Source organism: Mus caroli, chromosome 19 (genome assembly GCF_900094665.2).
Source record: "Mus caroli chromosome 19, CAROLI_EIJ_v1.1, whole genome shotgun sequence".
In the NCBI taxonomy this organism is placed as follows: Eukaryota; Metazoa; Chordata; class Mammalia; order Rodentia; family Muridae; genus Mus; species Mus caroli.
In genome coordinates, this window is record NC_034588.1 from 9,742,192 (window position 1) to 9,758,528 (window position 16,337).

Consider the following 16,337-nt stretch of genomic DNA (forward strand, 5'->3'; position numbering starts at 1 on the left):
AACCCTACTCACAAAAGAGACAGACCCTTTGGCATCAAGGCACTACCTGTCTCTTTCTAAAGTCCCTCATATGACCCTTCCATAAGAAGACTAATTTAAACTTTACTAGGATCTTAGTATTCTGCTCCACAAATATATGGATTACAAATGTGACAGTGTGGTGCAGACTTGTGAGTGTGTGTGTGGGTTTGGGTTTGTGTGTGTACTTATTTGTGTTTGTATATGTTTGTGTGATCACTTATTTCTTAGGTATTGTTTTAAGAAGTTGTCATTAAATTTTAAAATGTTCATCATTATCTATCATTAAAATAATAATCCAATGTCAATGGAGTCAACTGCATTTTCTCATTTCCTTCTGATTTTAGGAGCATTAGCACTGAAGACATGATTGGGGAAAGAAATATTACCAAGATCACCCAGTTCATCCTCCTGGGATTCTCAGATTTCCCCAGAATCACAGTACCTCTTTTTGTAATGTTTTTAATGATCTACACTTTGGCTGTAACCTGGAACTTTTCCCTTATTGCTTTAATAAGATTGGATTCCCACCTTCACACACCCATGTATTTCTTCCTCAGTAATCTCTCCATTATAGACATCTGCTATATCACTTCCACAGCCCCCAAGATGCTTTCCAACTTCTTCCAGGAAAAGCAAACTATCAGCTTTGTGGGCTGCATAGTTCAATACTTTATCCTTTCCACTATGGGGCTGACTGAATCTTGCCTCATGACAGCCATGGCCTATGACAGGTATGCTGCCATTTGTAACCCTCTTCTGTACTCATCAGTCATGTCACCCACACTATGTGCTCAGATGGTGATGGGAAGCTACACAGCAGGACTCACAGGTTCTGTATCTCAGCTATGTGCCTTGATGCAGCTCTATTTCTGTGGACCTAATGTCATTAGGCATTTCTTCTGTGACATATCTCAGCTATTAAATCTATCCTGTAGTGATGCTTTCTTTGTACAGGTCCTTCTTGCTATATTAACCATGTGTTTTGGAATAGCAAATGCCTTAGCCACCATGCTGTCCTATGGTTTTATCGTCCGGTCCATCTTAAAGATCACTTCAGCTAAAGGCAGGTCCAAGGCCTTCAACACCTGTGCTTCTCACCTGACAGCTGTTTCTCTCTTCTATAGTACTGCCATCTTTGTCTATTTGCGATCCAGCTCTGGTGGCTCCTCTAGTTTTGACAGATTTGCATCTGTCTTCTATACTGTTGTGATTCCTATGTTGAACCCTTTGATATATAGTCTGAGAAACAAGGAAATCAAAGATGCCATGAAAAGGTTGCAGAAAAAGAAAATTTGCAGCTAATGGTGCAGATAAGATTATTTCAACAAAATGCCATGTCCGATTTACTGCTATCCACACTCACGTGCACATGGATGGAATGGTACAAAGTTCATGGCAGTTCAGATAAATATGTTTTTTAAACAGACTGTATGCCAACATGAACCAACATTTGATTTAATGTCATTGAAACACATTAGTTTTAAGAACAGCAGGGTCATAATTCTATGTTACAAAGTGGGCATCTCATCATTAGTTATTCTATCTATAAATATTTGAGAAAAATCAAATTGGGAAAGTTGTGGAAGCCTGGACCTGTTAAATTACTTGGCTAAGCCTCTACAGAAGATTGCTGATTGATTCTCATCCCCAAGTCTTCTAACATTTTGTCATTAGTATTTTGATGTAGTGTAATAAAGCCATTGATTATTCTGTGATCCTGAGCAGGTGAGAATGATCACAAGGAAACTTCCTGTTTGAAAGAAACAAAGCCACACATTGGCCTTCTTGTGCCTTTTAGGATGACTAATCAGAAACAACTTGATTTTGTCAAAGTAAATGGCTTTATCAATTTTAAGCCAAACACAAAAGTGGAAGCTTGAATTGTAAAGAAAACTGGTGAGCAAGGCATGGTTTCTTCATTGCCATTTCCTTAGTGTTCTGGTGGTATGGTTTCTTATCTTATGGGTCAATAGCAGTATATGAAATGGTGAGACCTGATCTCTCTTACTTGTCTACATTAAGACCAGAAAGTTTGTCCTGGGTTGTTAGTGTCATCCAGAACACTCCATGAAATAAATTTTAGCTATTTCTGAAATCTGCTCAAATTTGACCTTAGTAAGACTTATGTCAACTTATTGTAATAAAGTCACTGGACATTACACATTGTTAAGGGCATACCAATCCATGGGAATCTGAAGAATGAATTCAACTAAGATTCAATATCAAGCTTCTTTATGTTTGAATTAAAAATTTGAGAGGTTTTTGAACTCTAAAATAGTGCAGGTCCTTAAAACTGACATATCCTACTTTAAAACCACTGACTCATATCTATAGTATGCCCAGAACATTTTGAATGGTTTTAAATAATTTTTCTCAGAAGACTTTAATTCTGAAAATTATAGTTGTTAATAAAGCATCTCAGAAGTAACTGCTGCCTTTCTTCTTAGTGCTGGCAGCTTATATTTGTAAGCAAATGTGGGTTTTTGTTTTGCATAATAAATTATTTTTAAACAAGAAAAATTGACCAACACTGTGTCTAGTAATTAAAAAATATGCACGGAGCCTAAAATAATACTTTGGAATATTCACCAGACCAGACACAAACCCTTTGGTCTACAATGCTGTCCTGCTTGTAAGATTTGCCATGGAAGTGGTGGCCCAAGCTTGTGAAAGTATCCAAACCATATCTGGTAGGACTTAAGACCCACTCCACAAAATGGAATCCACACCCAACACTGCTTGGGAGACTAATAACCTGAGACTTAATAGTCCTAGGACCTAGGGTATAACCAAATAATACTTGTTTAAAAAGAAGGAAAAATGTAGTGATAAAATACATCCTACTGTTATTCTGCTCTATCAGTGCCTTGTTCAGCTATCATCAGAGAAGTTTCTCCCTGCAACAAATGGGAACAAATATAGAGATGCACAGCCAGACATTACACAGAGAGTGAGAGGGCTCAGAACACTCAGCCTGGAAATGGGATATCTCCATCAAATCCTTCCACTCAGAGCTCAGGAAACCCTAAGGAAGAAGAGTCAGAGAGAGTGTAAGAGTCAGAGGACATCAAAAACAAAGCAAAACAAAAACAACAACAAAAATACAAGTCCTCTAAATCAATATGAGCAACACTCATACGAACTCAGAAAAACTGTAGCACTATTCATAGCACTGCAAGAGGCTGAGCCAGGTCCTCTGCATTTATGGATTCCAGTTTAGTGCTTTAAGGGATTTCCTGAGTATGTAAACATGTGGGACTTTTATTCTTGTGCTTTCTCTTGGACTTTTTTCTTTCTGCTGGCTTCTCTCATCTTTGATGTTTTACTTTGTTTAACTTTACTCTGTTGTATTTGAAAAATGAGTGAGTGAATAAAAACCTAACTGTGGTAAAGGCTAAAAACAAACAAACAAAAAAACCAAAAAACAAAAAAACATTGCTAAGATACCAACACATGAGAGACTGAAATGTTCTTTCATATTGTCTATGCATGTTCAGTATCTTGACTCCTAGTATTGTGTAGTCTTAAGTAAGTGATATAACGGTAGTAGTAGAAAAACTAAAACTTTAAGCTGGTATTTTAGAGTATTGCAGTGGAGGTCCCATTTATCAATTCTTGATCTTAGAGCATGAGGCACTGGAGTTCTGTTTAGGAAATTTCCCCCTGTGCCAATGAGTTCAAGGCTCTTTCCCACTTTCTCTTCTATTAGATTCAGTGTATCTGGTTTTATATTGAGGTCCTTGATCCACTTGGACTTGAGCTTTGTACAAGGTGACAAATATGGGTCTATTTTTATTCTTCTACATACAGACAGCCAGTTAGACCAGCCCCATTTATTGAAAGATGCTTTCTTTTTTCCATTATATATTTTTGGCTTCTTTGTCAAAGATCAAGTGTCCATAAGTGTGTGGGCTTATTTCTGTGTCTTCAATGCTATTCAATTGATTGACCAGTCTGGCTCTGTACCAATAACATACAGTTTTTATCACTATTCCTCTGTAGAACAGCTTGAGTTTAGGGGTGATGATTCTCAGAGAAGTTCTTTTATTGTTAAGAATTGTTTTTGCTATCCTGAGTTTTTGGTTTTTCCATATGAAATTGAGGGTTTTTTTTGTTTGTTCTTGAATTCTTTGAGAAAAATCAAGTTGGGAAAGTTGTGGAAGCCTGAACCTGTTAAATCACTAGCCTAAGCTTCTGCAGAAGATTCCTGATTGATTCTCATCCCCAAGTCTTCTAACATTGTGTCATCAGTATTTTGATGTAGTGTAATACAGCCGGGGCCATTACCATTGATTATCCTGTGATCCTGAGCAGGTGAGAATGATCACAAGGAAACTTCCTGTTTGAAAGAAACAAAGCGCTAGATTCTAAGGATCATGTCTGCGAGTCAGGATTCTGGATCCAGAGACAATGGCCCCAACGGGATGGAGCCGAAGGCGTCATTGAGAGTAACTGGAACGAGATTGTGGATAGCTTCGATGACATGAATCGATGACAGAGTCCCTCCTCCGTGGTATTTATGCCTATGGTTTTGAGAAGCCCTCTGCCATCCAGCAGCGAGCTATTCTTCCTTGTATCAAGGGTTATGATGTGATTGCTCAAGCCCAGTCTGGGACTGGGAAAACAGCTACATTTGCCATATCAATTCTGCAGCAGATTGAATTAGATCTAAAGGCCACTCAGGCTTTGGTTCTGGCACCCACTCGTGAATTGGCTCAGCAGATACAAAAGGTGGTTATGGCATTAGGAAACTACACGGGTGCCTCTTGTCATACCTGCATTGGGGGCACCAACGTCCATGCTGAGGTGCAGAAGCTGCAAATAGCAGCTCCCCATATCATCGTGGGCACCCCTGGACGGGTGTTTGACATGCTTAACCGGAGATACCTGTCCCCCAAATACATCAAGATGTTTGTACTGGATGAAGCAGATGAAATGTTAAGCCGTGGGTTCAAGGATCAGATCTATGATATATTCCAAAAGCTCAACAGTAACACACAGGTAGTTTTGTTGTCTGCTACAATGCCTTCTGATGTCCTTGAGGTGACCAAGAAATTTATGAGAGACCCTATTCGGATTCTTGTCAAGAAGGAAGAGTTGACCCTGGAGGGTATCCGCCAATTCTACATCAATGTGGAACGAGAGGAGTGGAAGCTTGACACACTGTGTGACTTGTATGAGACGCTGACCATCACCCAGGCAGTCATCTTTATCAACACCAGAAGGAAGGTGGACTGGCTCACTGAGAAGATGCATGCCCGAGATTTCACTGTTTCTGCCATGCATGGAGATATGGACCAAAAGGAACGAGATGTGATCATGAGGGAGTTCCCCTCTGGCTCTAGCAGAGTATTAATTACCACTGACCTGTTGGCCAGAGGCATTGATGTGCAGCAGGTCTCCTTAGTCATCAACTACGACCTTCCCACCAACAGGGAAAACTATAGCCACAGAATCGGTCGAGGTGGTCGGTTTGGCCTTAAGCGTGTGGCTATTAACATGGTGACAGAAGAAGACAAGAGGACTCTTAGAGACATTGAGACTTTCTACAACACCTCCATTGAAGAGATGCCCCTCAACGTTGCTGACCTCATTTGAGGAGCTGTCCTGCAACCTGGCCCTAGCCCAGGGTTCAGTCCTGGGATGGGGCTAAGGAACAGCTGGAGGGGGGAGGGGAGGAGCCAGGGGATGGATATCTTGTTTTTGTTTGTTTGTTTGTTTGTTGTTTTTTGTTTTGTTTCAGTTTTTTTCTCTCTCTTTGAATAAATGTCACTTTTTGAGGCAAAAATAAGGAATCATGTACATTTTAGACACCCTTTTCTTTGGGGTAGGCTCTGACCCAGGCGCCGTCTCCTTCACCCCAAACACTAATGCATTTCCCTAACCTAGTAACCTCGTTCCTAAAGGCTTTCCTACCCCAGCCAAATCTCCAAAAGTGAGTCAAGGGGCTAAAAAACATGGCTGACCTCATTTCCAAATCTACAGGGAGAACCGCTGAGTGAGGTTGTCCAGGGAATTGTCCCCCAGTGAGGGGGGCAGGGGAGAGAAAATGTTAGCCATTTTTACATTGTTTTGTATAGTATTTATTGATTCAGGAAACAAACACAAAATTCTGAATAAAATTACTTGGGAACTGCCAAAAAGAAAGAAAGAAAGAAAGAGAGGAAGAAAGAAAGAAAGAAAGAAAGAAAGAAAGAAAGAAAGAAAGAAAGAAAGAAAGAAAGAAAGAAAGAAAGAAAGAAAGAGAGGAAAAAAGAGAGGAAAGAAGGAAGAAAGTCACATATTGGCTTTCTTGTCCCTTTTAGGATGGCTAATCAGAAACAGCTTGATTTTGTCAAAGTAAATTTTTTAATAAGTTTTAAGCTAAACACAAAAGTGGAAGCTTGAATTGTAAAGAAAACTGGTGAGCAAGGCATGGTTTCTTCACTGCCATTTCCTTAGTCTTCTGATGGTGTGGTTTCTTATCTTATGGTTCAATAGCAGTATATGAGATAATGAGACTTGATCTCTCTTGTCTACATCAAGACCAGAAAGTTTGTCCTGGGTTGTTACAGCCAATCAGAACACACCATAAAATATAATTTGATATTTCTGGAATCTGCTCAAATTTGACCTTAGTAAGGCTTATGTGAACTTATTGTAACATAACAGACTGAAATATTCTTCCTTATTGTCTATGCATGTTCACTATCTTGAATTCTAGTATTGTGAGGCTTTAAGTGAATGATGTAATGGTGGTAGTATAATAATTATAACTTTAAGCTGGTATTTCTGAGTATTGCAGTGGAACTGTTTTCTCTAGGTACACATGACCTTCACCATCATGAAACAGGATTGATTTCCTTACAATGAAATATTTATAATAGCACAGTGTTAACTGTGCCCACGGAAATGAAAAGGATAGAACATTGCTATCATCTCCAGATCCAAGAATAGTAATTTGCACCTCTAGCTGCAGCATTAATAAGGCCGGGGTTTCCATGGGCTTCAGACCAACTTGGGCTACAGTGTGAGACTATGATGGAAACAAAGAAAGAAAGGCACAAACAAACCCATTCAAGCAAACTCCCTTCTTGAAACAGGAAATCATAAGGCCCTTACCTGAGATGATAGTCACAAGTGTTTCCCCACAGTTTCATGTAATAGTATATGTGGTTGCTTTTGCTTTTGTTTGTTTATTTTTTTCATGGCATATATAGGATGTGCATGGTTGACTAGTAGCTGGAACTCCCCAGGAAAGCAGTTGCTTGTTAGTCAAATATGCTGGAGAGGGGAATCATTGTCACACTGCTGGTGAAGAGTTTTTCATGCTTTGGTAAATTACTCTAATTGGAATATTTAGCCCTAAATGGGATGTCTCCACGGAGTCCCTCTCATCAGAACTCAGTGGACACCACAGAAGTGGAGGCAGAAAGGATAAGAAATAGAGAATATGCAGGGCAGCAGGAGAACAAAGCTCATTTGAACTCACAGAGACTGAAGCAGTAACAATGGGTCTTTGTACCAGTTCCTCAGAATATAAATTATAGCTTCTAGCTTAATGTTTTTATAAGTCTGTGAATGAGTGGGCTTCCAATTCTTATATCTCATCTTGGCCTGTTTTCTTTCTGTTGGTTTAGCTTATCCTACGTTAATGTGTTTGATTTTTGTTTCCTTATTATATTTTGATGTGCTAAATAAAAACCCAAAAAGTATTGGTGTTAAATTTGGGGTATCAAAAGTGGTCCTTGCACATAATAATAAACTCTTCATAGAATTAGCAGGATCTTGGGGCAAATCCTCAGAAACTTATGGGAGATGCCTAAGGCATCATGAGTTCCTTGGGTGTCTGGGATCTATGGGGTGTGTGATGCTACCTGAGTGAGGTTCATTGCTCCCTATGGTTCTCACGTACTTAAGTCTATTTTTTGAGAATTTCATAATGTATATAATGTATTTTGATAAAGATCACTCTTTATTCCTTCCCCTCCAATTCCTCCCTTACCTCCTCCACCACTGTAACCCTAAATTTCATGTATTCCTTTTAAAACGTGCTGAGACCACTTTGTGATACCAGTATTGGGGTAGGGGTCGAGCCATCTATTAGAGCATGGGTAGCTTCATACGTGAGAATTCAATAATTCTCCTTTTCTAGGGAGAATCAGTTGCCATTAGGTCTTCATCTAGAGGTGGGAACTTGTAAACATAATTTTCAAAATATAAGGGTACTTAAATACTTCAACATCCCTTCTAGCCTACCACACAGTAGAGGTAATGGAAAGGAAAGATTAATATGGCAAAGGAGGATGTGGACCAGTTTAGAAATAGTTCTTTGAGGCAAATCCAATCTGTGTTGTCAGGATAACAGCAGTTGAGTTCACATGAATCAGCAGCAGTAGCTCCATCAACTCCAAACATAATTTATGAATCAGGCTCTGCCAATCAGCCTGAGTATGTGGAAATGTCAAGAAGCCACCAGAATACCACCATGAGTTCTTTGGTGTGTTTATTTCTATGAGGTAATGACAAAGGATGACAATCAAAGAGTGGCAAATCAAATCAATACCACACAGCATCATCAGTGAATATCAACACCAGTCAAGCCCAGTGAAAACCAGCAAAGAGTGGCAGGGTGAACCAATACCACACTGAGTTGACCGTTGTCTGTGGGGTTGTTTATACCCTTTCCAAACATCATGTGTTCTCTCAAGTGTCCACTCTAGCAAAACATCACATGCCCTTTTCCCAGGCAGCTTCCAGAAAAACATCATGTGTCTGTGTGTCTGCTTCAGCAAAAAATCCTCTCACAAGACATTTTCCAGAAAAACATCATATTTCACAACTGAGTCTCCAACAAAACCATAAATTTCCACATCAGGAACTCTTATTGCCTTCCAGTGCATAATATAGGTTGTCTGGCATGATTGGGTAGAGGTTTTGGGCCTAAAGTCATAGTTTCCTGTGAGTTCCTGTATGCAATTGTTGTGCTGTGTCTGGAAGTTATTATTTTGCTGTAATCATTCATTGCCTCTGGCCTGTAAAATCTACTTAATGAAAGAAATTTTCTGACGGATTTGACTTATAGGAAATGTTAGACTTCTAAATAACATGTGTACACTCCATTAATAAAGAGAGGTTTAATAATAGTATGAAATTTAAAGTTTTTATAATATCCTCAGAGTACTGAAATGTCTTAGGTATTACTGTTATTGTCATTTAATAGATGGAAATACTGTGGCTTGAAATAATGTATACAACCAGAATATTCCACCACCCAACTTTTAAAAATTTGTATTTATTTGTGTGTGTGTGTGTGTGTGTGTGTGTAGGACTGAGTGCTATCTTTGGGAGTCAACTCTTCCCATCCACGTGGGCCCAGAAGATAAGGCCATATTCCTAGGCAAATGGATGGACCTGGAGGGCATCATCCTGAGTGAGGTAACCCAATCACAAAAGAACTCACATGATATGTACTCACCGATAAGTAGATATTAGCTCAGAAACTTAGAATACCCAAGATACAAGATACAATTTGCAAAACACATGAAACTCAAGAAGAACAAAGACTAAAGTGTGGAAACTTTGCCCCTTTTTAGAATTGGGAACAAAACACCCATGGAATGAGTTACAGAGACAAAGTTTGGAGCTGAGATGAAAGGATGGACCATCTAGAGACTGCCATATCCGGGGATCCATCCCATAATCAGCTTCTAAACGCTAACACCATTGCATACACTAGCAAGATTTTGCTGAAAGGACCCAGATATGGCTGTCTCTTGTGAGGCTATGCCAGGGCCTAGCAAACACAGAAGTGGATGCTCACAGTCAGCTATTGAATGGATCACAGGGCCCCCAATGGAGGAGCTAGAGGAAGTACCCAAGGAGCTAAAGGGGTCTGCAACCCTATAGGTGGAACAACAATATGAACTAACCAGTACCCCAGAGCTCTTGACTCTAGCTGCATATGTATCAAAAGATGGCCTAGTTGGCCATCACTGGAAAGAGAGGCCCATTGGACTTGCAAACTTTATATGCCTCAGTACGGGGGAACACAAGGGCAAGAAGTGGGAGTGGGTGGGTAGGGGAGTAGAGGAGGTATGGGGGACTTTTGGGATAGCATTGGAAATGTAAATGAAGAAAATACCTAATAAAAAAAAGTACGTTCACAGACTGAAGAATCTTGGCAGTCTCAACCCAAATTTTATTTTATGATACTCACACCCAAGGTTATGATCAGGATAAGTAATTCTTTTCCTGAATGTCAGGGTTTTTTTAATCATAAACTGGTGGATAACTTGGTGCCCTGTCTTATTCACTTATGGATACTATACACTGTCATTCTGTTAGAGCTGCTGTATTATTTATTCACAATAGATATTTGAGAAACTGTGTACGCATATTTATATAAAATAAAGTGATTGCTATGTTGTATGCATATACATTTATTGATGTCATGTGATATTACCAGTGGGTCATTTAATATTGTGAAAATCCTTTAACATTTCTGATTTCAAGTTTATGACCTAGAAATTGCGATTTGGGGACTAGCAGACACCTATGTCCTTTGCAGACCAGTGTCTCCAAGGTCAGGCATGTTATGATCTGGTGTCATAATAGGATCACAGGGGAAGTTAGGCATTGATGCACATGGCAAACTGGGCCTTTAATTATTAGAAAAATCTCCATGACAACCATGATGCCAGAAACAAGTGTCTGTCGTATATTTTCTCTAATTGGCTTTCCTTTCCACTTTGGCTCTGAACGGCATATTTAGAGGATTCCCCAGTGTTGCTGTTTCACTTGGTGTGAGCAGACAGTCAGGTTAATGGCCAAAAGCATCCATTAGGAATATACTAGTGCCCCTCCTGGAAAATTACTTGAAATATTGGCAGTTTCAACAATTGGCACGAACTTTGTCTTCTGCAGTGTTTGGATGAAGGTCAGAGGGTAAGCCTTGTAGTTAGAATCAACTATCTCAAGGTCTTTCATTTTTACAGGAGGACTCATAGTTTAGTTAGATTTATGGGGGGTAGCCTTCCCTATTTTTCTCCTAGCCTCTCTCCTAACTTCCATATCCTGCATATTTCCCCCTCAGTTTCTCTTTGCACTTACCCAAATGATCTGATGTTCAGAGAAAGCATATATCCTATGTTTAAAATTTCAGAGAGGTTCTTGTTGAATTCTTAAGTGTGTACCTTGGATTCTGTTACTTTCTATCTCCTATGTATTAAAATGGAAAGAATCAAATCAGCGGCAGCTAAACAAGAGTATCTGTAAAGCCTAGGTGATGTTAAAGGCCAGAAGTTGAGATCTGGATCAGCAGTAAGAGTTGGCTGACTTTCAGATTTCCTAAGATAAAAGCCTGCTTGTCCATGTATCTCAGCTATTCCCTTCCCTGGAACACTTTATTGCACCTTTGCCCACAGGGCTATGTCTCTGAAATAATAGGAATTATATTCTATTCAGATGCACAGCTTTGGTTCATGACTTTCAGTTATAAGAGACAAACCAAGTCTTACGATATGAAAGAGTACTCATGCACAGTTATACTAGACTGTTCACCATCTTCAAATACCTCTCCACTGTCACCTTTGGTGGCCCCAGAGACAGCAGCTTTAACAGTACAGATATGAGACATACCCCCTGTAGTCATAGGTAGTTTTGGTTTAAGTGTCCAGACCAGGCACAGGTAGTACTAGTCTAGGTGCCTACTCAGGCAGAGGTAGTGCTGGTCTAAGTGTCCACTCAGGCATAGGTAGTGTTAGTCTAAGTGTCTGCTCAGTCACAGGTAGTGCTGGTCTAAGTGCTCATTCCAGACACAGGTAGTGCTGGTCTAAGTGTCCACTCAAGCATAGGTAGTGTTAGTCTAAGTATCCACTCAGTCACAGGTAGTGCTGGTCTAAGTGCTCATTCCAGACACAGGTAGTGCTGGTCTAAGTGTCCACTCTAGACACAGGTAGTGTGGGTCTAAGTGCCCTTTAAGTTTCTCTTACTCACATTTTACTTACTCAGCAATCTGCCTTTAACTTATTATTCCCAACATATCTCACTGAACTTGGAATGTTCTTATTAAATCAGCATTGATAAGCTATACCTAGTCAGTCAAACCTTTAACAGCTTTTCTACTTTAAACTCTTTTGGGAGATGCTCAACATGAAGAACACTAATAATAAGAGGGAGTATGTTCTCCCCCTCTCTAACATTTCAATAAATTACCCTGTAAAAATACTCAGATTAAGAATAGTATTTCATAACTTTTCAGTCTTTCTTGCAAATAGTGGGCAACATAGAATATTCCTACATGTGCTTGCCCATATCACCAGAATTCTGTGAGATAGTAACCATGGTTGATAAATTTCAACCATCTTGGGTGTTTCACTTATTTTTATTAAACTGATCAAGTAAATTGATGTTAAAAATGTTACCCAGGAGAGTTTATAATTTCAAAATGTTTCCATTAAAGTTAACTCATCTTGGATGACCTGAGGAACAGCATTGTTCAGTGTACAACATACAGAAAGATATCCAAAGTTCATAAAACCATAGTGAAAAATTCAGCAAAATTAAGATTTTCAGTTGCAAGTGCGAAGTTAAACAGGATCAGTTAGTAAGACATTTAGCATATTCTTGTGGATGGATGCACATGTGAGGAAACAGAGCACTTAACACGAAGAAGAAAGCCTCCCTCAGTCTCTCATTCTCAGTTCTGTTTTCTAGATGGCACTTTGTGGAGGAAAAAAAAATGCAGCAACACTGAGTGGCAGTTAGAAAAATGATATAAGACAGAAATCGATATTCTAATAACTATTTCTTAGTACCGTTATTGAAGCCTACAGACAATATTTGTAGGACCTAGATTGTGAAAGGGTCCGTGTTATCTCATCTTTGTTCTTCTAGCAACTGTGTTTTACAGAGGGAGGTGATAACTTCAAGAATAATTGCTAACATTATTAGAGCTTTGCCATGTTAAGCCTTTTATGTCCTTCAGTCTCTTGAGCAGTTCAAGAGGAATTTTGGAAATGCTTCACATAACGTGTATGATTGTATATTTATATTCATATGATTGTGTGTGTGCACATGTATGACTGTTAATCTCTGAATGTGTGTGAAATAGAAAAAATAGAGAAAGAGCCAAGTATAGAGAGACATTGACTACAAATGTGAAAGTAATTATACAAGCAAACTTATACAAGATTAGGAAAGCACTCATCAGTGCTGTGGTGCCTGTCCCTTGCTGATTTAGAAAATATAGTTCACAAAAAAAGTATTGTTGTACTGTCTTCATATATTTTGTGACTATTAACATACATTTAATTACATTTTATTATTTTCGTCTCAACCAGGTTTTCCATTTATTTTAATGTTTTTACTTCATAATTTCTCTTTGGAAGTTATGCTTTATCCCGAGTATATTAATATAATAATTGACATACAGTGAGTTAGATCTCAGATTCTATTGGTGGAGGTATACTCATTCCACAGTAATTTAAATGACTAACCCTGTCATTTGAAAAGTCTTATCAGCACATCTGTTTTTGAAATGCCCATTTATTCTTTTGATGTGTGTCTGTCGTGAGAATAAAGATTATCAATATTAACAATACACGTGCTTTCCTGCCAAATGTCAATGTATTCTGAGACTCATCATTTGCACCCTCAAAATATGTCTGAATTACAAATCTTGACACTTTCATCCAGGCCATTGGGGATGTTGTGTGTTAAAACAATGTCAGGAGAAGAAATTGTAAAATTTATTTTGGGGTTCTGTATATGACACTTTCATAGAAAGAATGTTTGTCTTCACTAAGAACATACACTTCTGCTACAAAACACTGTGTCAGAATTACAAAGCACAATAGTATAATCCAAGTTATTGCATGTGTGTGTGTGTGTGTGTGCGTACGCACACACACTTATTTGTGTTTGTACATGTTCTTGTGTGTGATCACATTATTTCTTAGGCATTGTATTCAGGAAGTAGTCATTAAAGTTTAAATGTATTTCTTTAATGCAATGCTCTAATGTCACTTGAGTCAGCAATGTATTGTCTTATTTGTTTTTTTTTTTATTTTAGCTGGACAAGCACAGAGGTAATGATTGGGGAAAGAAATATTACCAAGATCACTCAGTTTATCCTCCTGGGATTCTCCGATTTCCCCCAAATCACAGCACTGCTTTTTGTTATGTTCCTCATCCTGTATATTACAGCACTGACCTGGAACCTGTCCCTTGTTGTTTTAATAAGGATGGACTCCTACCTCCATACACCTATGTACTTCTTCCTCAGTAATCTGTCCTTTATAGACTTCTGCTATATCTCTTCTACAGTCCCAAAGATGCTTTCCAACCTCTTCCAGGAAAAGCAAACTATCAGCTTTGTGGGCTGCATAGTTCAATACTTTATCTTTTCCACTATGGGACTGAGTGAATCTTGCCTCATGACAGCCATGGCCTATGACAGGTATGCTGCCATTTGTAACCCTCTTCTCTACTCATCAATCATGTCACCTAGCCTCTGTGCTCGGATGGTGATAGGAAGCTATACAGCAGGACTTGTAAGTTCTTTATCTCAGATATGTGTCTTGCTGCAGCTCCACTTCTGTGGATCTAATGTCATCAGACATTTCTTCTGTGACATGCCCCAGCTGTTAAATCTATCCTGCAATGACACTTTCTTTGCACATGTCCTACTTGTCATATTAACAATGTTTTTTGGGCTTATAAACGCCTTAGCCATCATGGTGTCCTATGGGTATATCGCCTCATCCATCATGAAGATCACTTCAGCGAATGGTAGGTCCAAGGCCTTCAACACCTGTGCTTCTCACCTGACAGCTGTTTCTCTCTTCTATAGTTCTGGTATCTTTGTCTATTTGAGTTCCAGCTCTGGTGGCTCCTCCAGCTTTGACAGATTTGCATCTGTCTTCTATAGTGTGGTGATTCCCATGTTGAACCCTTTGATATATAGTCTGAGAAACAAGGAAATCAAAGATGCCATGAATAGGTTGCAGAAAAAGGTAATCTGCAGCTAAGGTAAGAGATGAGGAGATTTCACTACAACACCATGTGAGAATTTCTGTTACCTGCAATCATGTACACATGGCTGGAATACTACAAAGTCCATGGCACTTCAGATAAAAATGGTTTTGAAATAGACAATATTTCAATATAAGCCAACAATTGCTTTGGTGTGTTTGAAATGCATCATCTTTAGAACCAGTAGCATCATAATTTCCATGTTGCAGATGGGCTACTTCTTCATTAATTATTCTATCTACAGGTATTTTAAAAATATCAAGTTGAGAAACTTGTGGAAGCCTGACACTTGTTAAATTACAAGGAATGCCTTTAGAGAAGATTCCTGATCAAATCCCTGACCTCAGATTCTACTAATTCTGTGTCATCAGTATCAAGATGTAGTATCCTAAGGCCTAAGCCATCACCATTGATTACTCTGTGATCCTGAGCAGATGAGGATGACCATACGGAACGTTTTTGTTTGAAAGAAACAAAGCCACACATTAGCTTTCTTGTGCCTTTTAGGAAGACTAATCAGAAATAACTTGAGTATGTAAAAGCAAACAAACACCCAAACAACACTACCTAGTCATTTAATATTTAGGTCAAACACAAAAGTGAAAGCTTGAATCATGAAGAAAAAATCATAAGGAAGGTGTGGTTTCTTCAGTGTCATTTCCTTCGTCTTCTGATAGTTTGATTTTTTCCGGTCATGACCTTTAGCAATATCTTATGAGCCAATAGTAATATATGAGATAGTGGGACCTGATGTCTCTTCCTTTTCTACATTACAACCAGAAAGTTTACCCTAGATTGATAGAGCCAATCAGAACATTCCAAAAATATATATTTTGATATTTCAGGCCCCTGATTAAGTTTTGTCTGAGAAGACTTGTGTGAATTTATTTTAATCCGAGACTAACAGCATATGATGGACTGGCATGTTCTTTATTATTGTCTATGCATGTTCAGTATTTTGTTTTAGTATTATGTCATTTTTAAAAAGTGATGTAATGGTGGTAGTAGAATAAGTTAAACTTTAAGGTGATATTTCTCAGTATTGCGTTGGAACTGTTTTCTCCAGGTAGACATGAGCTTCACCATCATGAAGCAGAAGTGCCTTACGGACTACCTTGGTTCACAGCCATGGGAGCTAAATATTATAATAGTACAGAGATAAGCATGTCCATGGAAATGAAAGTGATAGAATGTTAATATTTCCTGTAGAGCCAAGAGTAGTGATTTACCCCTATAATTCCAGCTTTAATAAGGCACAGGATTTCCATGGGCTTTACGGCAACCTAGGCTACAAAGCCATT

At 38.8% G+C, this 16,337-nt stretch overlaps 3 protein-coding genes across 3 annotated transcripts; all 3 read left to right on the top strand.

Moving 5' to 3' along the window:
- The first annotated feature begins 323 nt into the window (after positions 1–323).
- On the top strand, positions 324–1,388 carry LOC110285889 (olfactory receptor 5AN1-like). The gene has a single exon (XM_021152354.1). The coding sequence runs from the start codon at positions 385–387 to the stop codon at positions 1,321–1,323; it is 939 nt and encodes a 312-aa protein (XP_021008013.1). The 5' UTR covers positions 324–384; the 3' UTR covers positions 1,324–1,388.
- A 3,009-nt stretch (positions 1,389–4,397) lies between these two features.
- LOC110285628 (eukaryotic initiation factor 4A-I-like) lies at positions 4,398–5,619 on the top strand. Its single transcript, XM_021151915.1, is given in 3 exon segments — positions 4,398–4,452; positions 4,455–4,507; positions 4,510–5,619. Coding segments are annotated over 3 exon segments (1,218 nt in total).
- A 5,202-nt stretch (positions 5,620–10,821) lies between these two features.
- LOC110285869 (olfactory receptor 5AN1-like) lies at positions 10,822–15,032 on the top strand. The gene is made up of 2 exons (XM_021152329.1): positions 10,822–10,939; positions 14,075–15,032. Exon 2 carries the CDS (start codon positions 14,094–14,096, stop codon positions 15,030–15,032), a length of 939 nt encoding a protein of 312 aa, XP_021007988.1. The 5' UTR covers positions 10,822–10,939; positions 14,075–14,093.
- The last annotated feature ends 1,305 nt before the right edge of the window (positions 15,033–16,337 follow it).

What these genes read in the sequence shown, in the direction of transcription:
- LOC110285889 (XM_021152354.1), top strand. Translation starts at nt 385, where the DNA reads ATGATTGGGGAAAGAAATATTACCAAGATCACCCAGTTCATCCTCCTG.
- LOC110285869 (XM_021152329.1), top strand. Translation starts at nt 14,094, where the DNA reads ATGATTGGGGAAAGAAATATTACCAAGATCACTCAGTTTATCCTCCTG.